Source organism: Salvelinus sp. IW2-2015, linkage group LG20 (assembly GCF_002910315.2).
Source record: "Salvelinus sp. IW2-2015 linkage group LG20, ASM291031v2, whole genome shotgun sequence".
Taxonomy (NCBI): Eukaryota; Metazoa; Chordata; class Actinopteri; order Salmoniformes; family Salmonidae; genus Salvelinus; species Salvelinus sp. IW2-2015.
Window position 1 is genome coordinate 57,585,939 of NC_036860.1, and position 25,491 is coordinate 57,611,429.

The 25,491-nt window shown below is 44.1% G+C and overlaps 2 protein-coding genes across 3 annotated transcripts; one reads left to right on the forward strand and one right to left on the reverse strand.

The window, feature by feature from the left end:
- Positions 1 to 2,645: 2,645 nt before the first annotated feature.
- LOC111981396 (S-phase kinase-associated protein 2) lies at positions 2,646 to 6,714 on the reverse strand. Of its 2 annotated transcripts, XM_024012632.2 has the most exons (10): positions 6,602 to 6,714; positions 5,709 to 5,953; positions 5,461 to 5,572; positions 5,001 to 5,144; positions 4,306 to 4,440; positions 4,095 to 4,193; positions 3,821 to 3,948; positions 3,667 to 3,718; positions 3,410 to 3,517; positions 2,646 to 3,307 (listed from the first exon to the last, which is right to left on the reverse strand). In XM_024012632.2, exons 1-10 carry the CDS (start codon positions 6,613 to 6,615, stop codon positions 3,106 to 3,108), a joined length of 1,239 nt encoding a protein of 412 aa, XP_023868400.1. In that variant the 5' UTR covers positions 6,616 to 6,714; the 3' UTR covers positions 2,646 to 3,105. The 2 variants fall into 2 exon arrangements, with proteins under 2 accessions (XP_023868400.1, XP_023868399.1); XM_024012631.2 differs by lacking the exon at positions 6,602 to 6,714 and having other exon boundaries at positions 5,709 to 6,088.
- Positions 6,715 to 9,094: 2,380 nt separating this feature from the next.
- Positions 9,095 to 24,644, forward strand: LOC111980782 (rapamycin-insensitive companion of mTOR). The gene is given in 39 exon segments (XM_070449513.1): positions 9,095 to 9,488; positions 9,625 to 9,672; positions 10,889 to 10,986; positions 11,617 to 11,681; positions 11,885 to 12,016; positions 12,108 to 12,171; positions 12,358 to 12,484; positions 12,570 to 12,739; positions 12,860 to 12,927; positions 13,088 to 13,155; positions 13,299 to 13,381; positions 13,639 to 13,726; positions 13,849 to 13,939; positions 14,030 to 14,096; positions 14,238 to 14,318; positions 14,493 to 14,593; positions 15,283 to 15,448; positions 15,540 to 15,641; positions 15,753 to 15,799; positions 15,996 to 16,131; positions 16,352 to 16,551; positions 16,781 to 16,907; positions 17,121 to 17,285; positions 17,448 to 17,524; positions 17,611 to 17,689; positions 17,793 to 17,990; positions 18,939 to 19,031; positions 19,456 to 19,562; positions 19,697 to 19,935; positions 20,088 to 21,168; positions 22,701 to 22,878; positions 23,067 to 23,151; positions 23,333 to 23,527; positions 23,669 to 23,827; positions 23,950 to 24,074; positions 24,231 to 24,279; positions 24,282 to 24,367; positions 24,444 to 24,447; positions 24,450 to 24,644. Coding segments are annotated over 39 exon segments (5,166 nt in total). The 5' UTR covers positions 9,095 to 9,439; the 3' UTR covers positions 24,518 to 24,644.
- The last annotated feature ends 847 nt before the right edge of the window (positions 24,645 to 25,491 follow it).

Consider the following 25,491-nt stretch of genomic DNA (forward strand, 5'->3'; position numbering starts at 1 on the left):
GTTTGCTTAAGCATGATTTCATTTGTTACATGAGACGAAAGTAATTCTGTCAGGATGCTGTGAGTCGTTTGACCTTGCCTCAGACATTTACCGTTGCTAAACGCTACCCCATCAATCCTCTCCACTCATTGGGATATTAGGCCAAACTGAAGGACAGAGCGAACCCACAACGATGGTTGACTTACAGGGCTTTTTTCCCCTGGAAAAGTATAATTTGAATTGCTGTAAATGTCCTTTTCAGGTGATATGTAGTTTGCCCTCCCTCCCTGAGTAGTGCGTTTACTGCCCAGAGATCTTGCCATGTTAAATGCTTACTTTTACAACCGAGGATGAGGTACATTTCATAGTTTCTGTAACACATGACATTACCTGACTGAAGAGGATTTTAAGCATAGTTTGCGCTGCTATCAGCTTCGTTTGTAATTATATTAGTCGGTTAAGTACCAATTCCTATTAGAAAGAATGTTGATAGTGAATTGACTGCACAAAAGCTTATAGTTGGTATTGGTGGAACAATTGCAATTAGAGGTCGACCGATTAATTGGCATGGCCGATTTAAAATTTTAATAACAATAGGTAATCGGCATTTTTGGACGCTGATTGCATTGCAATTCACGAGGAAACTGCGTGGCAGGCTGACAACCTGTTTCACGAGTGCAGCAAGGAGCCAAGGTGAGTTCCTAGCTAGCATTAAACTTACATTACAAAACAATCTTAACATAATCACTAGTTAACTACACATGGTTGATGGTTTAACTAGCTTGTCCTGCATTGCATATAATCAATGCGGTGGCTGTTAATTTATCATCGAATCACAGCCTACTTCGCCAAACGGGTCATTTAACAAAAGCGCATTGCCGGGGGAAAAAAACTATCTGCACACGTATCTAAACATCAATGGCTTTCTTAAAATCAATACACAGAACTATATATTTTTAAACCTGCATATTTTAGTTAAAATAAATTAATGCTAGCAGGCAGTATTAACTAGGGAAATTGTGTCACTTCTCTTGCGTTCAGTGCAAGCAGTCGCGGCATATGCATCAGTTTGGGCCGCCTGGCTCGTTGCGGACTAATTTGCCAGAATTGTACATAACATTGAAGGTTGTGCAATGTAACAGCAATATTTAGACTTAGGGTTGGCACCTGTTCGATAAAATACGGAACGGTTCCGTATTTCACTGAAAGAATAAATGTTTTGTTTCTGGATTTGACCATATTAATGACCCAAGGCTTGTATTTGTGTTTATAATTAAATCTGATTTGATAGAGCAGTCTGACTGAGCTGAGTGGTGGTGGGTAGCAGCAGGCTCGTAAGCATTCATTCAAACAGCACTTTACTGCGTTTTGCCAGCAGCCCTTAATAACTTCAAGCCTATCAACTCCCGAGATTCGGCTGGTAATACTAAAGTGCCTATAAGAACATCTAATAGTCAAAAGGTATATGACATACAAAAGGAATACAGAGAAATAGTCGACTGTCATAATTCCTAAAACTTCGTAACTGGGAATATTGAACCACCAGCTTTCATGTTCTGAGCAAGGAACTTGCATTATTTCATTATTGAGCAGCTTGGCTTCAACCAGACTAGAGGACAATATGAAACTGAAGGCATTGTATTGTTCCCAACCTGCCAGGTCCTCAAAACAGAATGTGCCTGGGCCAATCTGACACTTTAGGAAACAGTTAAATATAGTTGGTTCCAGCCTTCACCATGGGGTCTGTTGGAAAACATCCTGGAGTTAACAGGAATGTTTATTTATAAATCAGTGTAATAAGATTAATATGCCAAAGGGGAAACGACACAGGAGGCATGTCTGATTTTTAAATGGTGTGAAAACAAAGGTGGCAAATCAACTAGTGATCACAACTTTAAATAAAACATTTATTTACATAAAATTGGTAAGTTTCACATTTTAGTATTTAACATAGTAAATCTTATTTTTAAAACACATGAATAGAAAGGAAAAAAGTTTCTCAAACAAATGTGAGCAAGAACAGCAAACATGGCACCGATACATAACTACTGCTCCCTTGTGGCCAAGGCTACCATTTACTACATAGGTGTAGTGCACATTCTCATATCGTACCTAATTTAGGCACAAGATTAAAAATGTTAATTTCCACAAAAATGCCAACGGCTCTAGCATATTTTATGTTAGAGCCGCCTCAGCTTTCATTCAGTCAAAAGGGACATAGAGCTGGATTTAAAATGTAATACGAACAGCGTGGCTTCATTGATTTCTTATGGTTTCCAACTTTAAAATACAAAACAAAATAGATCAAGTAAATGACATCATTGTTAAAACTGGGCCTTAAAATGCAGATTGAATTTGTATTTTATAAAACACTGAAGAGGGAATTCCAAATCATTGCATCATGGAGGGAAAGATGCCAACTGCTAATGGTAGAGCACCTATGCATTAGTCTAACAGACCAATCTTCCTAGCTTGTCTTTCTGGCAAACCCGGCTTACAGTTGATAGACCTGAACTGAAATTAACTTTCCTATATCCAGCTAGTGAAACGTTACAGAACAAACCAACATTATCAAGATTTTTTCCCAACAGATCTGTCTTTGGAATGTTCGAAAGTCAATATATTGGACAGGTCATAGGATCCTGATAACGTATCCTATAAATCAGAATGTAATATTATAGCAAGTAAAAAATAAAGGCATTTCCCTTACGACTACACGCTCAGTCTTCAACATTATCAGGGTTAAATTGTCTAAAACAGGTACCCTTTTAAAATCTTAAGAATTCAGTTGCATGTTATTCAAGTAAGATTACTGTGGAGAAATGCAATCTACCGGCATTTAGAATTCCCACTACTGTGCATATGAAGGCCATGTTCTATTACTGACCTTAGAGTAACTTTGAACCAATGCCCGCCATTATACAAAATAAGTGTTGCCAAAAGCACAACAAAACAGAAATCTTCATCAGCAGTGAGAACAATTGTGTCAGTGTACCACAAATTACGTACGGCTCAAATTAATTTGCATACACACAACGGCGGACACAAAAAATAGCTTACGTTCCTTGTATAGAATGACCACATCAGACAGAAATAAGTTATGACAGCGTTAGGAAGGCGTTGTGACTAGGACCTGAACACCAGGCGACAGGTCATACCCCACATGGCGCGGTCCCGCCGGGTGGCCTCGGTGGGACGGGCCACGCCCGAGAATGGACGGGTGTTGATTTGGAGACGGGGCAAACTTTTACTCAGGATTGGCAGGTAAGTGTCCTGGACCAGCCCGTACACCTCTAACGTCTGCAGCTCTGGGAACTTCTCAAAGTCACTGAAATAAACAGGTTTATTTAGTACTGCACAAATTATAAAGAGGACAATTTGCAGCTAAGAAGCATTCCTGTTATCACATAAAAAGATACGTGTGACTTACGCTAAGGCAGCAGGGTGGATCTGGTAGCAACGGCTCAACGCTAAGTGTCTAAGAGACTGCAGCTGCTGGAGGATGGGGAAACTTGATGTCGTCATCAGAACACTGTCACTGTAACACAAATACAGTCAGTTATCATAATGACATTATGGGATAGAACACAGTAGTTGCACAGTATCCATGTCAAATCACATCAGTCAAAGCAATCATCTGGATCCACAGTTCAGCCCAGGTCAAGACCTGTACTAGGAATTCCTCACCTTAAATCCAGATTTACAAGGTGAGGACATCTCTCCACCAAGTCTTTCAGATCTGAAAAGAGGCCATTGGTAAGTTTAACATCAATAGATATATGTAAACATTCAATACAAATATGGGCATAGGGAAAATGTTCAATGCCACAGGCTTCCTCACCTTCCATAGTAAGGTTCTGTCTGTAGCCACTAAGGTTGAGCTGGGTGATATTGGAGGGGATGTTACTGACAACAGCCTTCACATGATCAGTACTGAAGTCACACCATGACAAGTTCAACTCTTCAAGCCTTGGTGTAGGAATGGAAAGAGACATTTCTGCATTAGTTTACCAATGCACAGATAGTCTAAACAGTGAGTTAAATACATTGATTATGCTGTCATTCAGAAATAGGACTTCAAAACAGAAATACAAATTGACAGACTCCAAGCTTACCGTGAGCATGATTTGAGCATCTCACCAAGCGAGTCGGGTGAGAAGCCAGAGCAGCCACACAGGTTGAGCCGTACCAGCTCAGTATTCTGGGATAGGGACCTGTAGAGTAACAATGTTAAGAATCGTGCCGAATGTTGTCTAAAATGACTGGTAATATTTACACTACATCATTTGACAGATCATTGCAAAAGAGCATGTTTTCTTTACGCACTGAATGATCCAGTCAGAGAGCTCCAGTCCCTCCAAGCTTAGATTCTCTAGTCGCCTGCAGCGGGAGATGATGTCATCTAGAAACACGGTTGAGACAGTGCAGCTGGAGAGATCCATGTGTTGGACACGCAGGTGTCTGGGAAAAAAACGTGACATACAGCACCACAACCTAAGTTGTCTGCGTTCACCTTCAACAGTTGGAAAAGAAAGCTCTGTATCCCCATTTTTTTTATTTTACCGTTATTTTACCAGGTAAGTTGACTGAGAACACGTTCTCATTTGCAGCAACGACCTGGGGAATAGTTGCAGGGGAGAGGGGGATGAATGAGCCAATTGTAAACTGGGGATTATTAGGTGACCGTGATGGTTGAGGGCCAGATTGGGAATTTAGCCAGGACACCGGGGTTAACACCCCTACTCTTACGATAAGTGCCATGGGATCTTTAATGACCTCAGAGAGTCAGGACACCCGTTTAACGTCCCATCCGAAAGACGGCACCCTACACAGAGCAGTGTCCCCAATCACTGCCCTGGGGCATTGGGATCTTTGTTTAGACCAGAGGAAAGAGTGCCTCCTACTGGCCCTCCAACACCACTTCCAGCAGCACCTGGTCTCCCATCCAGGGACTGACCAGGACCAACCCTGCTTAGCTTCAGAAGCTCCCATAATAGGCATGAGTATGTATGAGGACTCACCGTGTGTGGGTGAAATGTGGTTCTCCAATGCAGGTATGGGGGCAGCGTAGTCCCAGTACTCCAGCCATAAGCACCTGCCCAAGAGCTTGATCCAGCTGGGGGTTCCCTACAAGATCCACACTATGCCACAGAGACTCGTCAAACCTGACAGGCACAAAGGCATGCATTGACTTAATGACAGGTTTTGTTGACCCATTTGACTGTGTTAGGAGATCTGAGGGTGATATCTAATATTTATCATGCAGAAATACTGCAATGTAGTAATACATTTGAGTCATTTAGCAGGTGCTCTTATCCAGAGCAACTTACAGTAGTGAGCACATACATATTTTTTACTTTTTCATCTGGTCCACTGTAGGAATCGTACCCACAACCCTGGCATTGCAAGCACCATGTTCTACCAACTGAGCCCCACGGGACTAAGAACTTTACAAGCATGATTGAATGGTCGCAGACATACGCCAAGCGATGCCAGCGCTTGCAGACCCGGGACATCCGGAGGAGGTCCTGCAGGGGAAGGCAGGAAAGGATCCCCAACAGTAACTCATCTGGTAGTGTGTCCCAGGACAAGCCTATCAGAAAAACATCAATAACTCAAAAAAAGTGTGACTTCTCTGAAACATAATTCCATATATATTTATACAAGTGGTAGCAAGTCTTCTTCTGAGCTTATTGTATTCCTTCCAACACATGTATATCTATACACACCTGAGAACTCCCTCCTTTTCCTTGGTCGCCTGGCAAGCACAAACTGGTTCTCCTCATTCTCTTTGCCCTTGCAGACCACCCGCTGCTTGTGAGGTGGTGACCACTGGTGAATGAGCTCGTGTGGGGTGTTCTCTGTGTCCAGACCGTCTCCGATGCGTTCTCTCTTTTTCCGTTTGCTCTTCTGGGATATGGACAGCATTGATCCCTCCAAATACTCATTCAGACAGGGCAACTCCTGCAGAGGCCTAATACAAAAAAGGGGGACAATCCTTGTGTGTGTACGCATGTTGTATTACCCGGGATGTAACGACTGATGTAGTTAAAACAAAACCTATTTTAATTCCCATCGTTACATGAAGTAACAATTAGCAAGCCAAATTAGGTAACGTTAGTTAGCTACAATGGATGGCCCGCCATAATGTTTGCAGGCGTTCCATTTTAGTAATCTCCAAAAAGATCGCGCCATATCACACCAAAAAAGAAGCGTTTAAATAGATAGGTATGTATGCAATACAAATAATACATTCGCTAGCGTTCCTACTACCTAGCAATAAAAAAAGTGTTTTATTATGTATAAATTATCGAATGCTGACGTGCTAGCTACCTCCCTGTGTTGGGCGCGCGTGATTTCGATTGCTCTGTCTTCCAATGCATTTGTGGTATTATTTGCTCGAACAGTACTTGTGTTCTCATCATCGTAATTAAAAATCAATAATTACTATTTTAATTTGAGGCTTGCATAGCACGACGAATCGACCAAATATGACTAATAATAATATGTTTGGTCAATTCAAGCTGGAACCATCCGCACTGCATTCTAGAATGCGTCCACCCACACCATGCAATCAATAGCTTAAAAATCTAAAAATGGTTGTGAAGTTTTTTAAACATACCCTTCGTGTGACATCTTCCCGGGTATTTGCTTGAAATAGGAAACCTAAAAATCCGTGTTAGAAATCAATAGAAAATAAGTAACTAGACAACTTTACTCCTCTGAACCTAAACCAGACTGTTTAAACCTCCCGCAAGATCGCCCGCCCTCAGCTCTGCAGCGTGCTGTGATTGGCTGAAAGTCTTCGTGCAAGCGGAAGTGACGCAAACGTCCTCTTGAACAAATTTTATTTTTAATGTTTGAAGATTCGATTAACTGTTCCGGGTTGCTCCGGTGGTAGGAGTTTTTTTCTGGTGAAAATTATTTAATTCGTTTTGGAACACTGGGCTGCCTCCCAGGCGTAAACAAGGTGCACCGCTCTGGCCGACGGCGAAATCGGCTCAAACCAAAAGTGACGTACTTTAAGCACATGGAGTAATGAGTAGGATTCTGTGTTTTCAAATGCAAAAGTGATTGCTTTTGATAAAATTACTTTACCTGCCTTTCCACTGAAAACTAATTTGAAAAGTCGAACATATAAAATGTACTGAAAAGATATGTATGTTTCTGAACGATGCACCATATTGCCTTGTTGATAACGTTATCGAGAGGCGCAGATTACGGTTCGATTTGAGAAGATCACTCCTCCCATCACCGCTTTGCCGTACACGTCATGGTCCATACACCGGTCCACCGCGTTTCATTTTAATTGAACTACTATTTTTTTTTATGAGACTGCTAAGGAACAAAAACTCACGGCGTTCATATCATAGAGATAGATATAGGACTCTGGTGTCCAAAAGCCTATTTTAGCATGGACAGCGCCATTGATGACGTGCACCATTTTGAAGTACCATAAGTATTTCTGGAAGTAGTCAATTGGGTGGGACTTCCTTTGGGTTAAGGAAGGATCACATAATTACCCCCAGGTCACCAGGAGGGAGCTAACGTTCCATAACTGCAGGTGGCAATAAATCGCCAACCATGGCTTTATACCTGTTAAAACAACATACTCCAGACCCCAGAGACTTTTATTGATTAAAGAGTCTAGCAACAAATTCAGCTACTTTTCCTGCCTTTTGGGAGTATTGACACCGAGGGTTTCTATCTATGATTTGTATATCATTTAATTCTGCAGCAAACGAAAGTAGTAAATACTTTCTTAACACTTTTTTTCTTAAAACTGCATTGTTGGTTAAGGGCTAAGGGCTTGTTAGCATTTCCTGTAAGTGTAACAGATGTTGATCGTACTCTCCTTGAGTTGTGTTTAGTTCAAAGAAATCACCCCAGCCAGTGGTACCAGTTGAGCGTTATTTATTATCTGTGATTAAATAGGAAACAGCACGTTAGATGTGCATGGCTTAATGATGTTGATGGTAAAATCCCTTGTATCACATTTTCATACTGGGGAGACCTGACGTTCGCGATCTCCCCCTATCTGCAAGCGGGGCCAATAACACGCCTTATTGTCATCGGAATTGAACCAACCAATAAGAGTGCTTGAACATTAAATATACATTTATTTAGATGCAAGTGGAAACATTTCCAACCCTGGTCTACACCTGTTCTTTTGGTGCATGTGACAAATAAAACATGATTAGATTAGCTTTTGATTTGAGAATCTGTGTCAGGTACCGTAGCTGTGCCGCAGCAAGGAAAATTGGTGCGGTGACATCATCCCAGCAACGGCAAATTGTAATCTAGCGACAAATCAAAAATACAATATGAATTCTCATCAGTGATGTAGTGGTAAAACAATTGGTCGCTAAATTCTGATCGCCGGTCGCGGTGAAAAAAACGCTCCTATTCTTTCAATATTTTTTTCCTCAAAGGTGGGTAAACTGTTAGGCAAAATACACCACTGATTCTCACTGAAAATCTGGTTGGCAACACTAGTGGCAGAATGCACATTTTTTGCGAAGATATTGTTAACTAACCCAAGATATCTCATTGGCATCGTTTCCAATGGGAGCAAATTAAGTATAGTGGGCAGAACAAGCAACGACGTTTTATCACAGCGGACAACTTTATGACTCATTATTGTAGTCCGTATAAAAATGTGGGATGGACCTCTCTGTCTGTAAAAAGACAGCTGCATTCTCTTTTATTTATTTACAAAGCAATCTTAGCATTCAAACTCCCTTCATATGTAACTTAATTAATAAAGTTAAGAATGGTAAATAAAATAAAATTGTATTTGTCACATGTGCCGAATACAACGAATACAACGAATACAACACCTTACAGTGAAATGCTTACTTACAAGTCCTTAACCAACAATGCAGTTTTAAGAAAATACATAAAAGTAAGAGATAAAAATAAGAAAAGTAGTAGAATAAGAAAAATGTATTACTTCAAAATGGAGATTGCGCTGCCCTGCTCTTACAGTCACCATAATGGGGCATATACAATGATGCGATATCTATCTAAGTCTATGGTTAATATACCTCAGTGGCGCAACGTCGCATCACAGTGTGGAAGTAGGGAAGTACTCCTAACAACTTCCAAATGTAAACTTGCGTCTTTGGCTGTACATAGGACAGGAGACACATTTCCAGGTACCAAAATCATACAAGAAATTTCAGAGAATTACAGGCCAGACAGAAACACAAGAAAAATTTGCCGAATTCCGGCTGTCATAAATCCACACTGTCCTCAAATAATGAATACACGAAATGTCTGGATTGCAAGGTGCAGACAGAGAGCACAGATGCAAAACACATAGATGTATATATTTGCTGCAAAAATAGTTTTTCTTTCATGAGACAACTGTGGTTGGGCGGAGAGGCAATGAGTGCGGGATTTCTCGCGATAATCCCTGTTGATTCCGATCCGGTTAGTGCTGAATGATTCTGGAAAGATGGCGGTCAGCATCCGAGGCCGTCCGAGCCGAAGCATTCGGATGCGAGGTGAGACAAGAGATATTGCAATCTGGACCAGAGATTAGCAACCCTCCAAAACATAAAGCTGAACTTTCATTGTGCCTGTTAGTTGTGGTCTCCTTGCTAACCTTTATTGGTTGTTGTGCTTGCTTTGCTTTGACAGGTCGGAATGACAGTGGGGAGGAAAATGTACCACTCGATCTTTCCAGAGGTGGGTGAATCAGATTGGAAATTGGATAGTCAGCATCCCATTTATTGAATCGTAGATAGCTATCCTATTATTAAAATGCTGCTAGCTAGTTAATAAATGGCCGAACATCCTAATGTATCTGCATACAACATCCTTGTTACTAACAGGGTTTCTTTCCCCTTTATTTACATTTAGCTAGTTAGCATAGCTAGCAGTAATTCATAACATTATCATCACATTGTTGTTTTAATGCATCTGATTTGCAGTAATAGCTAACAGTGATAGCGAAATAGATAGGATTCTAGCTAATGTCATTCATTGTTTCTACCTTACTGAATATGGCTTGTATAGCTACAATTCAACGCTAATTCAATGCCACTGGTTTTCAACTTGAGAAATGTCCCAGTCCGTTCATTGATTTTTGTAGAATAGGCCCATGCCTTGTATTGAAGCTTAATACCAGCAGTTAGGACTGTCCTACCTTATCATCATGATCCAAATGCTAAGGACCTTTATGCAGTGTTTCTGTTTTTACATCATGGGAGAAAATGTAACTGTCCTTTTTACAGAAATACACTGTCCCTGTGATAGCCTATATTTCCTCAGGGACACTTTACACTAATTCACTTCATGCTCCAAAGTTGAAGTCACTTGTCTGAAGCATAGAATAATACATTCTGACCATTGAAGAATTGTAATGTTTTAATCATTTATAGCTCTAATTTGTCTATTGCTACCCTCAGTCTGAATAATTGTTTACTTCAGGATAGAATAAACATGGCATGGTTGTTTTCAAACAGACAAACTACAGTGCTAACATTCTGAATTTTAGTTGAATAGATTTGATTAAACCCTGTGCCTCAAACACATGTTTTGCATTTATCCCAAGTAGTGTTGAAATAACAACATGGTACAATTTGTTGAATCATGACAGGGACCTACAAATAACATCCTACCATGTATATAGAACCTGTGGGTACTTTTATTCACACTAGACTTTACAGTCGTGTGTCATTACAAACTCTTCTTTCGGTGGGGCTACCTTTTTATTTCGGTGTGCCCTGATCCCAAATGTGTTTCTGTTTCCAGTTTATTGCTGGTCACATTCACTAATGAGGCGTTGTCATGCTCATCTCACCTGAACACTGTGTGTTTTGTTACTGGAATGTATTGGAACAGAGTTGAGCCAGGTGAATAAACTTACTGACCACTTATTGACCTTGATGTATCATTTCAGATCCTTCAGACAACCTTCGGGAAATTCTACAGAATGTTGCCAAGCAACAAGGAGTCTCCAACATGCGCAAACTCGGTCACCTGAACAACTTCATAAAGGTTTGTGGGGCAACATCTCAGCAGACCATTAAAGCAGTGTTTCCCAAACTCAGTCCTGGGGACCCCAAGTGGTCACGTTTTGGTTGTTGCCCTAGTACTACACAGCTGATTCAAAGAATAATCTCATCATTAATTTTTGATTATTTTTATCAGCTGTGTAGTGCTAGGGCAAAAACCAAAACGTGCACACCTTGGGGTCCCAAGGACTGAGTGTTGGAAAGACTGCAAAGGGATACTTTAGGATTTTGGCAATGAGTCCCTTTATCTACTTCCCCAGAGTAAGATGAACTCACAGATACCATTTTTATATGTTTACGTGAAGTTTGAAGGAAGTTACTAACGAGTGCTAGCTCAACTGCTAACTAGCATTAGCGAAATGACTGGAAGTCTATGGTATCTGCTAGCATGCCATTCAGATGCCCATAGACTTCCAGTCATTGTGTTAACTCTAGTTAGTATTGGCTTGTGAAACTACCTCTAACTTCCTTCATACTGGACACATAGACCTGAAAATGGTATCCACGAGTCCTCATTCCCAAAATCCCAAATAATCCCTTTAACTGGATGTAATGTTTGATTCTTTGTGTTTGGATGTGTTCTTATCAGTTAGTTTTTCTCCATCTGTCACAGCTTCTCTGCAAGGTAGGCCACTCAGAAGAGAAGCTTGGGTTTACACATGAAGAGATCATCATTTGGTGAGTCTTTTGAGAAATGAATCTTCACCAGTGCTATATGTACAGTACTAGCTGTTTCTCTGGGTTGATTTTGGGATGTTTCTACTATACCATGATTTAAAATGCAGATTCATTGTTCCTCATTCAACTTTTCTCTCTGTCTCTACCTCTTTCTGTCTTTCTCTCTCTCTCTCTCTCCACTTTCCGTTCTTCCCCTGTTCTAGTCTCCGGTTAGCGCTGTTGAACGAGGCTAAGGAAGTGCGAGCTGCAGGGCTGAGGGCTCTACGCTACCTGGTCAGAGACAGCACTATTCTCCAGAAGGTCCTCCGTCTTCAGGTGGACTACCTGATCGCCAGGTGAGTGCTACATCTATGCTGTGTGTGTGTCTTATGCCAATGTTGAGCCCACTTAACCTTTCAACCACTAATTGTGTATTTTCCTCTCCAGGTGCATAGACATCCAGCAAAGCAATGAGGTGGAGAGGACACAGGCTCTCAGGCTGGTGCGAAAGGTGAGACAGCCCAGCCTCTCCCTAACTAAATTGATTTAATTCGTAATGTACCGTTCAGTAATATGTAGAGATGTGACCAGTTAGATGTCTATCTGATAAACATAAACATCCCTCTATCACCCGAGTACTACTATGTGAGATGAGTGTGAGACATTGATCTGTCCCCTCTCTGCTGTCCCTCTACAGATGATCACTGTGAATGCACTGCTCTTCCCCTCATCTGTCACCAACTCCCTCATTGCCGTGGGCAACGATGGGCTACAGGAGCGAGACCGCATGGTTCGTGCCTGTATCGCCATCATCTGTGAACTTGGTAGGTCAGAAGAGCAAACACACACACTTATCTATACTATAGGTGGTGTTATGGTTAAACCCTGTGTGGTTCCTTTGTTCTGCAGCTGTGAAGAACCCTGTGGTGGTGGCCCAGAGGCGTGGTCTCAGCACCATTCTGAAGAACGTGATCGACTGTCAGCTGAGCCGCATCAACGAGGCACTCATCACTACCATCCTACACCTCCTCAACCACCCACACACACGCCAGTATGTGCACTCGGATGTGGAGCTCGAGGTACTGACAACACACATACACTCTCGCACACAAAGAGCAGCATTCATTAACAGGAATTTGATGAATTGGATTATTTCCTCATTGAATGAGATTGTTCTTCTTTTTCTGTTTCTCTTCCAGCAAATCCTGGCCCCTTACACTGACTTCCACTACAGACACAATGCAGACACGGCAGAGGGGCAGCTCAAGTCAGTGTGCATGATAGTGCAATATATTTGTGCAGTATATTTAATTATGTCCTGTGCAGTATATTTAATTATGTCCTATGCAGTGTATTTTATGGAGTGTTGTATTGACTGTTTCAATAATTTGGGAGATTTTAATCATGCATTTTGATGTCCACCCCAGGGAAGACAGGGAGGCTCGTTTCCTGGCTAGTAAAATGTCCATAGTTGCTTCCTTTCGCTCCTGGTCAGGTAAACTTTACCCCTTCATATTCAATGATATCTGAGTTTGAGTGTGTGTATATACCTTGATAGCTCTTATGTGATATTAGTGGTGTGGTATAAACAGGATGAACATGTTCCTATCTGACCCTACTGTCTACATCTCACTCCAGGCATCATTAACCTGTGCAAGTCAGGCAACTCTGGAATCCAGTCTCTTATTGGCCTGCTCTGTATACCAAATATGGAAGTAAGGGTAAGTATAGCATCAAATAAACATTATCAGCACCTGACAACTGAGGTGAAGGAGAATGCAGTGTCCTCCAGTTTACCTCAAGATTACTTTATGGTTGTGCTCAATAACATATATAACAATGTTACTCAGTGTAATGTAAGAATGATGTAGGGCACACCCCTAAAACTCATTATTTTCTGTCTTCTCATCAAAATGTTATAAAATGAATGAAGTCTCTATTAATGTGTGTAAACCTGGTTCCTCTCGACCTCCCACAGAAAGGCTTATTAGAGGTGATATATGATATATTTCGGCTCCCCGTGCCAGTTGTGACTGCAGACTTTATTGAAGCACTTATCAGTGTGGGTGGGTACAATGTCACTTTTTGTGTCTTTATTCAAGTTAAGAGCCTTTCTTTTCTTATCATATATCTCATGTACCATGTATTATTAGGTAACAAAGTATACTTGTCTATATTCCTCCTGTAGACCCTAGCAGGTTCCAAGACAATTGGAGGTTATCAGATGGCTTTGTGGCTTCTGAAGCAAAAGTTATCCTTCCACATCGAGCTCGATCAAGGTAAGAACCATCACTTATTTGAACTCTTTAACTCATGATTGAGGAAAACATTGTCTGCATAAACTCCATTTGTTCTCTTACTGCTCTTAGGCCTGACTTAATGGATAATTACCTGGCGTTGGTACTGTCTGCCTTCATCAAGAGTGGCCTTCTTGAGGTATGGTCATCAATATCAGGATCGATAAGTTTGTCTATATTCAACCAATAATGGCAGTTGCATATCTGTCTATTGGTACCTAAAGATCCCACACACAAACCGCTATTGTCTGTCGTGTAAAGCCTGTGTACCTCTCAACAGGGTCTCGTTGAGGTTATCACAAGCACTGATGACCCCATCTCTGTGCGAGCCACCATTCTACTGGGAGAACTGCTTCACATGGTAACTCAACTCCCTGTTTGCTCAGCTGTTAACATTTTGTGAGGTCAGCGAACTGGACCAGAGGAGGAAATGCTCTAGGAGTTTTTGACACGTTTTTATGGTCCCAGTTTTGAATTCGTTTTGCATGGTCCCCATTGTTGTTGTTGTAACTGTTTATTTCTGTTTCCCTCCCAGGCCAACACCATCCTCCCCCACTCCCATAGCCACCACCTGCACTGTCTGCCCACACTCATCAACAAGGCTGCCTCCTTCGACATCGCCCAGGAGAAGAGACTGTGAGTGACAGCTACCTACCATAGAGTACTGAGGACATTTCTTGGGGTCACTATAGACAGGGACCATTGTGAGAAATTTACTCTCTTGCAGACAGGAGAAAAGACTGTATTACTAGTTACATGAAACTCTCTAACCTAATCCTCATTTAACAATATACACTGAGTGTACAAAACATTATGAACAGCTGCTCTTTCCATGAGATAGACTGACCAGGTGAATCCAAGTGAAAGCTATGATCCCTTATTGATGTCACTTGTTAAATCCACTTCAATCAGTGTAGATGAAGGGGAGCAGACAAGTTAAAGAAAGATTTTTAAGCCTTAAGACAATTGAGACATGGCTTGTGTATGTGTGCCATTCAGAGGGTGACTGGGCAAGACAAAATATTTAAGTGGCTTTGAGTGTGTCAACAACTTAAATGTTGCTGGGTTTTTCACTCTCAACAGTTCCCCGTGTGTATCAAGAATGGTCCACCACCCAAAGGACATCCAGCCAACTTGACACAACCGTGGGAAGCATTGTGGTCAACATGGGCCAGCATCCCTGTGGAATGCTTTCGACCCCTTGTAGAGTCCATGCAACTCAAATTAGGAAGGTGTTCCTAATGTTTTGTACATCCAATGCATGTGCTACAAGAGAGTTTCATATTATTAACACGGACACAACAGCTGTTTTCATCATTTTTCAGACGGGCGAGTGCAGCGGTCAACTACCTGAAACGTTTCCACGAGAAGAAGAAGAGAGGACCCAAACCCAACAGCCTGTACCTGGACCACATCATCCGCAAATCGAAGGCTTCTCACTACTGTAGAGATCAGCACTTTAGACCACAGAGAGATATCTTTGTCATTAAGGTACATATCAAACCATGCCCCTGTGTTGCAACACAAGCTTCTTGGATTTCTTGGAGTGGTATTTGTAATGCTGTCCTTGTTTGCATTGAAGGACACTGAGGATGCTCTTATGATGAACCTGAGAGACAGCCACATCCTCAACCACAAAGAGAACCTGGACTGGAACTGGGTTCTCATTGCAACAGTATTGAAGGTGAGTGGACTAAGACTGCAATAAATACTTATTCCAGTCAGTATCTTTTACAATACTGTCCTTTGTTCAAATTATGTTTGTTTTTTAATGTTTCCTTTTCCCCATCTGTAGTGGCCAAACGTTAACCTGCGGAGCAATAAAGATGAACAAATGCACAGGTAAGTACCATTATAACCACTTATTTCACCTCCTGTTTGTAACTGTAGCAAACCAAATGTTCTCTCTCTGTCTGACACCGGGCTCTCTCTCTCTGTCTGACACCGGGCTCTCTCTCTCTGTCTGACACCGGGCTCTCTCTCTCTGTCTGACACCGGGCTCTCTCTCTCTGTCTGACACCGGGTTCTGTTTCTGCAGGTTTGTACGCAGGCTGCTATTCTTCTATAAGCCCAGCAGTAAACTGTACGCCAGCCTGGAGCTGGACCACAGTAAGGCCAGGCAGCTCACTGTGGTGGGATGTCAGTTCATCGAGTTCCTCCTGGAGTCTGAGGAGGTGAGAGGGTTTACTATGAGGCAAAATTTGAATAGACTACTGATATTTACACACAGCGGACGAGAATTGCACTATCCAGACCTATTAATGATAAGTACACAAAGTTAAATAACTTTATATTGGAACTCCATTGATAATCAAATATTGAGTTACATGACTTCACGTGACCTCTCTATCAATGTCCAACATTACCTAAACATTACCCCTGTCTGTGTGTCAGGATGGGCAGGCATACCTGGAGGACCTGGTGAAGGACATAGTCCAATGGCTCTCCTCTTCCTCGGGGCTCAAGCCTGACCGCGGTCTCCAGAGCAACGGGTTGCTCACCACTCTCAGCCAGCACTACTTCCTGTTCCTGGGCACTCTTTCCTCACACCCGCACGGTGTCAAGATGCTGGAGAAGTGCAGTGTCTTCCAGTGGTCAGTCTCTCACCGTCCACTAGTCTGTTTTTCCAAACATGTACTCTGATCGTACCTCTTGGGAGATCCCTAATATCTTGGAAACTGTCCCATTTAAAGATGCCTTTTTAAGCTGCTGCAGAGTTTCCTTTGTCCTCTTTCACACTCACTTCATCTTCACTCAAGTCATTGTGTTGGAGTGTGTATGGAGCAGTACATTGATTCTCTGTATCCTGTGCTCTCCTACTAGCCTGTTGAACATCTGTACTCTGAAAAATCAGGACCACCTGCTGAAACTCACTGTCTCCATACTGGACTACAGCCGTGATGGGCTGTCCAGGGTCATCCTGTCCAAGATCCTCACTGCTGCCACTGACGTAAGAACCCCACCACTAACACAGAAAACACCCAGATGGAATTCAAACATTAATTGATACATCTTGGTTTCCTAGAGGTGGTCGGAGTAGCTTGCACAGGTGTTTGGAAAGCAACATTATGAGCAATTTGGTTTGTTGTGTTTTCAGTGGAGCATATGTTAGTGTTTTTGAATGACAGCCTGTCCTCTTCCGCCCTCTGTTGGTGTGCCACAGAACTGCAGGTTGTATGCCACTAAACACCTGCGGGTGTTGCTTCGTGCCAATGTGGAGTTCTTCAGTAACTGGGGCATCGAGCTGCTGGTCACCCAGCTCCACGACCGCAACAAGACCATCTCCATGGAGGCGTTGGACATACTGGACGAGGCCTGTGAGGACAAGGTCAGGGATGAGGGGCCTGAGTGTCTGTTGTGGTGCCTTGCTATGTGCTGTTTCCTGGGCACTGTTATACCTTACAGTCTTGTACTTTAGTTTAGTCCAGCAGCTTTTGACTCCAGAAGTATATTAGCTGACATGTCCCTCTGGTGTTTTTTTTCCCTCTAGGCAAACCTCCATGCTCTGATCCAGATGAAGCCAGCTCTCACACACCTGGGGGACAAGGGTGTCCTGCTGCTGCTACGGTAAGCTGCAGGGAGAAAACTGAGCTATTGTTTGCTTTTCTGTATTAGGTCCCTTTGGCTCTGACCGCTGTGATTCTTATCTCCAGGTTCTTGTCCATTCCAAAAGGCTTCTCCTACCTAAGTGAGAGGGGTTACGTCACCAAGCAGCTAGAAAAATGGCAGAAGGTACATTTATACTCAACCAACAATGCCATAAATGATGATTTGCATCTTTTCGCTGTCACATGAAAACATAGAAAACAAATTTTTACATCATTGTGTTTTGCAGGACTATAACCTGAAGTATGTGGACATGATAGAGGAGCAGCTTAACGAGGCTCTCACCACGTACCGCAAACCTGTCGATGGAGACAACTATGTACGCCGAAGCAACCAAAGGTTACAGAGGCCAAATGTTTATCTTCCTGTTCATCTGTATGGCCAGCTTGTCCATGATAAGACAGGCTGCCATCTACTGGAAGTCCAGGTAACTGCATCTACTTGAACCATTCACTATTACACTAGTCGAGTAGCAATTACAAGCATAATGCGTTTAAAGATATACTTCTCCTTAATGCAACCGCTGTGTCATATTTCAAAAAAGCTTTAAGGAAAAAGCACACCATGTAATAATCTGAGTACAGCGCTCAGGCACCAAAACAAGCCATACAGATACCCACCATGTTGTAGAGTCAACAGAAGTCAGAAATAGCATTATAAATATTCACTTACCTTTGATGATCTTCATCGGAATGCACTCCCAGGAATCCCAGTTCCACAATAAATGTTTGTTTTGTTCGATAAAGTCCATTTATGTCCAAATACCTCCTTTTTGTTTGCGCATTTAGTTCACAAATCCAAATTCAAGAGGCGCAGACACTTAGTCCAGACGAAAAGTCAAAGAAGTTATATTACAGTTCGTAGAAACATGTCAAACGATGTATAGAATCAATCTTTAGGATGTTTTTAACATAAATCTTAAATAATGATTCAACCGGACAATTCCTTTGTCTTTAGAAAGGAAAAGGAACGCAGCTAACGCTCACGGGCGCGCACCTGACTCATGGCATTCTGCCAGACACCTGACTCAAACAGCTCTTATTCTCTCCCCCTTCACAGTAGAAGCCTGAAACAAATTTACACTGTATATTGGATAGGCAAAGACTTGAAAACCTACAAACCTCAGATTTCCCACTTCCTGGTTGGATTTTTTCTCTGGTTTTTGCCTGCCATATGAGTTCTGTTATACTCACAGACATCATTCAAACAGTTTTAGAAACTTCAGAGTTTTCTATCCAAATCTACTAATAATATGCATATCTTAGCTTCTGGGCCTGAGTAGCAGGCAGTTTACTCTGGGCACCTTATTCACCCAAGCTACTCAATACTGCCCCCCAGCCATAAGAAGTTAAACCCTTTTCATCTTTCTCTTCAGAATGTGGTTCCTGACCTAAGCTACACTGTCCGTTCCCCAATGCTGGACAAGTGGGAGGGCATCAAACAGCTAAAGGCAGCACTTTGGGCCTTGGTCAGTATAATTAAGCAATAAGGCCCGAGGGGGTGTGGTATATGGCCAATATACCACGGCTAAGGGCTGTTCTTATGCACGACGCATCGCGGAGTGCCTGTATACAGCCATTAGCCATGGTATATTGGCCATATACCACAAACCCCTAACGTGCCTTATTGCTATTATAAACTGGTTACTAAAGTAATTAAAGCAATAAAAACAAGTGTTTTGTTATACCCATGCTATACTCTCTCATATACCACGGCTGTCAGCCAATCTGCATTCAGGGCTGGAACCACCCAGTTTAATAATGGAGAATGACTAACTACCACATCTGTTGTCATCATCAGAGTTCCACAGTTATGTGCCAATTATTGATAAGATTCACACATCGTTTACATAATAACATGAGTATTAATGTTGTTAAACTGTTTGTTTCCAGGGTAACATAGGATCATCAAACTGGGGGTTGAACCTCTTACAGGAGGAGGGGGTGATCCCTGACATAGTGGTTCTGGCCCAGCACTGTGAGGTTCTCTCCATCAGGGGGTAAGACACATTGATATTTGCAACTCCAATATTCAAGGTGCTTCTGACGAAGCAGCATGCTTGTACTGTCCCAAAAGAGTACTATATCTCTGTCCAGGATCTCTCTATAATGTTTGTCTGCTGTCTCTGTGTAGGACGTGTCTGTACGTGTTGGGGCTGATCTCGAAGACGCGTCAGGGCTGTGACATGCTGAAGCAGCACGGCTGGGACGCTGTAAGACACAGCCGGCGGACGCTGTGGCCCGTTGTCCCAGACGACATGGAGCCCCCCCCCAACCCGCCCAGCCTGCTGTCCTCTGTCCCCTCCACCCTCAGCCTCGCCTCTGACTCCACCAGCTCTAGACACAACAGTGAGAGTGACTCCACACAGCCCAGTAAGTCTCAGCCCAGTAAGTCTCAGCCCAGTAAGTCTCAGCCCAGTAAGTCTGTAATCATAGTACTGGTATTAATTTATTTTTAACCTGTACAGTATCGCCAAATGTTTACTCCATACTCCTAAGAGTTAACCTTGAGTGGTCATTTCCAGGTATGTACATCATGGACGATGAGCGGCTGGAGAACTGTGACCTGTCGGACGATCCTCCCATGTACATGAGACCCAAGTACAAGGACCGCAGCCCCTTCACCCTCCTGGCTTCCAGCCACTTCCGCAACCGCCTCCTCCACTCTCTGTCGCTCTCCGGGAAGATGCTGCGCAGCACCAGCGACCCCAAGGGCACCACCAGGGACCACGGAGGAGGGATGGAAGAGGAACATGGGCGCAAACGCACCGTCACTGAACCCAGCTATACCTTTGGATCTTCAGATGTCTTCCCAATCTATAATGACGGCCACCTGCCCAAAAGCCCCTCTGCCAACCTGGGCAGCAAGACCTCTGAAAACCAGGGCAGCACCCCCAGCTTCGGTGAAGGAGATGGGGAGGGGAGGCTGCCAGGCCGGTCAGTGGGGGTAGGAGGGTCAGGGGTGGGGGAGAACCAGAGAGAGCAGACTAGCCGGGAACGCCTGGCCGGGGATGGCCCGTCCGGAGGGGGCGGGGGGGCTCAGTTTAAATCGCGCAGTCAGAGCTTCAACACGGACACAACCACCAGCGGCATCAGCTCTATGAGCTCCAGCCCCTCCAGGGAGACCCTGCCCTCCACCATCGACACGGACGGTGTCAGCCTCAACAGTGTGATCAGCGCCCAGACCATCCAGACCCTGACCTCCCTCACCCCCCAGCCCCACACTGCCCACCTCTCCTCCCTGTCCAAATCTAGCTCTGCCTCCCTGGTGCCCCCCGGCTCCTCCCACACCCTCCCCCGCCGCGCCCAGTCCCTCAAGTCACCTTCGTTGACCACCCTGAGCGGCCTGACGGACTGCAGCCTCATGTACTCAAACTCCCGCGACGCGCTGGGCTACGCCACGCTGAAGTACGCCACTTCCTGTGACACGTACGCCAGTCAGCGTGATGCGCTGGGCTACGCTACTCTGAAGAGGCTGCAGCAGCAGAGGATCCACTCGTCCCTGTCCCACAGCGAGGCTCTGGCCTCCCCAGCCAAAGACGTGCTCTTCACTGATACCATCACCATGAAGACAGGCAGCCTGGATTCCAGACTCACCCCACGGCGGTAACACACACACACATACACATACACACATACACACTCACTCAGTCCCCCTTGACTCGTACTTGTCCACACGCACACCCCCTTAAGAACTCCTTTCCTAGAATCTCCCATGACTACTACTGACTACTACTTCTCTGAATATTCCCCCCTCCCTCTTTCTCAGATCTTCAGTTGCCCTTTCTCTTACTTCCTCTTGTTGCTCCTCTTTCTCTTTAGAGGCTTCTCACTCCTCTTTCTCTTTAGAGGCTTCTCACTCCTCTTTCTCTTTAGAGGCTTCTCACTCCTCCTTCTCTTTAGAGGCTTCTCACTCCTCTTTCTCTTTAGAGGCTTCTCATTCTTTGATGACAAGATCAACTGAGTTTGACCTCTGCTCTGGCTTGAATTAGGTTTTGCTTCTGTAATTTCCTGAAATATTGAGTGTTGTTTTCCTGAAACAGGAAAGGGCCTTCCCCAAACTGTTGCCACAAAGAATTGTATAGAATGTCATTGTATGCTGTAGCGTTAAGATTTCCCTTTTTTTTCCACTGGAACTAAGGGGCCTAGCCCGAACCATGAAAAACAGCCCCAGACTATTATTCCTCCTCCACCAAACTTTACAGTTGGCACTGTGCATTCGGCAGGTAGTGTTTTCCTGGCATCTGCCAAATCCAGATTGGTCCGTCGGACTTCCAGATGGTGAATCGTGATTCATCGCTCCAGAGAACGCACTTCCACTGCTCCAGAGTCCAATGGCGGCGAGCTTTACACCACTCCAGCCGACACTTGGCATTGCGCATGGTGATCTTAGGCTTGTGTGCGTCTGCTCGGCCACGGAAATCCATTTCATGAAGCTCCCGACGAACAGTTATTGTGCTGACGTTGCTTCCAAAGGCAGTTTGGAACTCGGTAGTGAGTGTTGCAACCACCGAGGACAGACGATTTTTACGCGCTTCAGCACTCGGCGGTTCCGGTCTGTGAGCTTGTATGGCCTACCACTTCATGGTTGAGCCTTTGTTGCTCCTAAACGCTTCCACTTCAACAGCACTTATAGTTTACCGGGACAGCTCTAGCAGGGTAGAAATTTGATGAACTGACTTGTTGGAAAGTGGCAACCAATGACAGTGCCATGTTGAACGTCACTGAGCTCTTCAGTACGGGCCATTATACTGCCAATATTTGTCTATGGAGATTGTATGGCTGTGTGCTCGATTTTATACACCTCAGCAACAGGTCTGGCTGAAACGGCTGAATCCAATAATTTGAAGGGGTGTCCACATCATTTTGAATGTATAGTGTATTTGTTTTTTTGCACGGGCTGTGTCTCAATCCACTGCATCTTCCTATGTCAGCCTAGTGCATAGCGGTGGAAGGTTGCTGAGCTACAGCGGTGATTATCAGACCACGAGACACCGGAAAATTGGTATTCTCACAAAAACATCTGTAGTGTCAGAATGGTTTGGCCTACAAACTAATATGATTTTGGAATGAGGTGTAAGATGAGCAGGTAGACCTTTCCTGCCTCCTAACTCACTGAATGTTTATTTTATCTCCAGGTTCCTGAAGGCTCTGAGTTTTGCCTCCCTGGACAAGGAGGATCTGCTGAGCCCCATCAGCCAGAACACTCTGCAGCGGTCCTCCTCAGTGAGATCCATGGTGTCCAGCGCCACCTACGGCAGCTCTGATGACTTCATCGGCCTGGCGCTGCCTGTGGACATTAACAACATGTTCCAGGTACTGACCATCGTATGACCCCTCTCTCTGAACCCTCTCATCCCTTATCTCTCCTTTTATTTTACTTCTACTCTAGATATTTTACAAGAAATTGAGTTTGTTTACCAATCTATTTAAGACCTCTATTTAAACTTGTGTCATAACTCCATGTTAATATTTGGATAAAGTTGTGAGTGTTTTGTTCCTAGATAAAAGAAACACCATATTTCCTGAAGAGGACCAGCCCTCCCTCTGAGGACAGATCTGCCAAATTCTTCTCTGGAGACTCAGATGGTAAGAAACAGCCCGGGGCCAACACAATCTGTTTTCTTCAGTAAGGAGTTGTATAACACTGAGTTTAGCACAGGAGGAATGATGGCTTTGCTACTGATAAAGGAGGCCCACTCAGGACCAACAGGCTTGAATAAAAAGCGGGGAAATGCATGATCATGTGGATATGTGCCCCTTCTCCCAGGCCCCAGCCCTCACTCCAGGCATGCAGTGCTTCGCTCCCAGCTGAGCATCACAGAGCTGATGGGGGTGAGCCGGGCGGAGCAGCAGAAGTTGCTGGGCTCAGAGGAGACTGGTTTACAAGAACACAACGATGATAACTGCCTCTACTGCACTGGGCTCTCTGTGCTCGGCTTCAGCGCTTCCAATAGCAGCCCAGGTCAGCGGCAGATACAAACACAAAACAGAACATTATGCTGTTTATCAATTTGTGCCGTTTGCATCCTTGTACTTCCTTGTATGTTTATATTATTAGCAGTCAGCAACCGATAAACAACTTAAACTCACGTTTCTCCATCAGACTTGACAGAGGAACCACCTTTCTCAGAATGGTGCGGTCCGCCTGTGCAGAACCACCTGGAGGTCATGGGCCAAACCAAACTGTCAGGGGTGTCCGGGTGCAGTGATGCTGTGTCTCAGGGCTCCCCAGGAAGCACCCGCAGCACTGAACTGATTTTGGGTAAATGTCATGTTTTTGTTTTCTCTCATATCATGCTTTTGTCCAAGCGAAGGGTTTTCTTTTGTTGTTGAAGATGGATGGACTAAACCTACTGGCTCTCTGCGGTCTATCTCCCCCCTCAGGAGTGAAGTCCATCCCAGAGGAATCTCCGGCCGGCAGGGTTCTCCTCAGGAAGGAGGTCCTGCGTCTCGTGGTCAACCTCAGCTCCTCAGTGGGGATCAAAGGCCACGAGACTAACCTGCTAAGTAAGACAACCACACACAGCACACACACACACACACACACACCACACACACACACACACACACACACACACACACACACACACACACACACACACACACACACACAACACACTCAAACCGAGGTTGATATCCCTGGCTGTGTCTGTTGTCTTGACAGGATCAAGGAGAAGTTCCCCTATGCATTCGATGACATCTGTCTCTATTCTGAGTGTCTTACCTGCTTGCCCACTGCATGTTCCGTCTGTCCGCACGCCGCTTCATCCAGGAGCTCTTTCAAGACGTGCCATTCATTCCGGTAAACAACACACACATTCAAAAATAATAAACATTTCATGTTGGCTGTTCTTCTTTTCACTTCTGCTCTTCCTCAGATGTACGAAGAGCAGAGGCCATCCTCTCCAAGCCCCCAAAGAATGGACCGGCCGACCCTCCCGCTGAGCCCTGAGTCAATCCTACTGCCCTTTCCTTCTGTCTCACAGCCTGTCAAACCCTGAGTCACCACTACTGATCTTCCAGTCAACCACAACCCTAAAGCATGAATCACACCCCACCCCCGGAACCTTCAGCTAACCCTCAAACCTCAACCCCCAACCCCGGAACCTTCAGTTAACCCTCAAACGTCAGCCCCCACCTCCTGGAACCTTCAGTTTAACCCTCAAACCTCAACCCCCACCCCCGGAACCTTCAGTTAACCCTCAACGTCAACCCCCACCCCCGGAAACGTTTCAGTTTAGACCCTCAAACCTCAACCCCCTTGAATCTTCAGTTAACCCTCAACCCACACCCCCCTGAACCTTGGACTTTGTAGCCCTCAAACTTCAGTCAACCCCCACCCCTGACGTGTGAGACAACCCTAACCCCTTAACCACAAACCCTTGAGTCACTACCAACCACAGCTCTGTAGGGTCTGAGTCACCTTTCGCCCCCACATCCTCCCTTACCTCTCCATACCAGAGTGCACTCACTGTATGTCCTCCTGGGATTTGAACAAAGATGAAAATATGGAGAAGGAGGGAAGAAATATGTTCTTCCTATTGACTAAGTTTGAGATATGATGGATGATAACGCAGGATGAACAAATATTCCGTTTTTTTTATCTGATCAAATGATGGCAGCCAGCTGTGAGCGTTTTTAACAGAGCTCATTTTGGGAAATTCATCACAAACTGAGCTTGGATCACAATCAAATCCAAATGACTTAAAACGGTCCATCATTCCTGAGGGTTTCCTCAGTTTAAAAAAAATATATGACTGCATCCCAACCACTGGTGTGAAATACCACAGCATGTTGTTTTTAGCTCGGCTTCTCCCAAAGTGGATCCATTGACTTTGACTAAAACACTAAGAGTAGGGTTCCTCTGCATAACACTAAAACCTCTCTGCATCTGGAGAGAGGACCATGCCATTGTGAAAATCACTG

Bases quoted from the DNA above. Each gene is read 5' to 3' on its own strand.
- LOC111981396 (XM_024012631.2), bottom strand. From the start codon at position 5,994: ATGCGTACACACACAAGGATTGTCCCCCTTTTTTGTATTAGGCCTCTG. The intron at 4,194-4,305 runs GTGCGTAAAGAA...GTTACTCTACAG, and splicing joins CTCTCTGACTGGATCATTCA to GTCCCTATCCCAGAATACTG. The intron at 3,518-3,666 runs GTGAGGAATTCC...TTTGTGTTACAG, and splicing joins CTTGTAAATCTGGATTTAAG to TGACAGTGTTCTGATGACGA.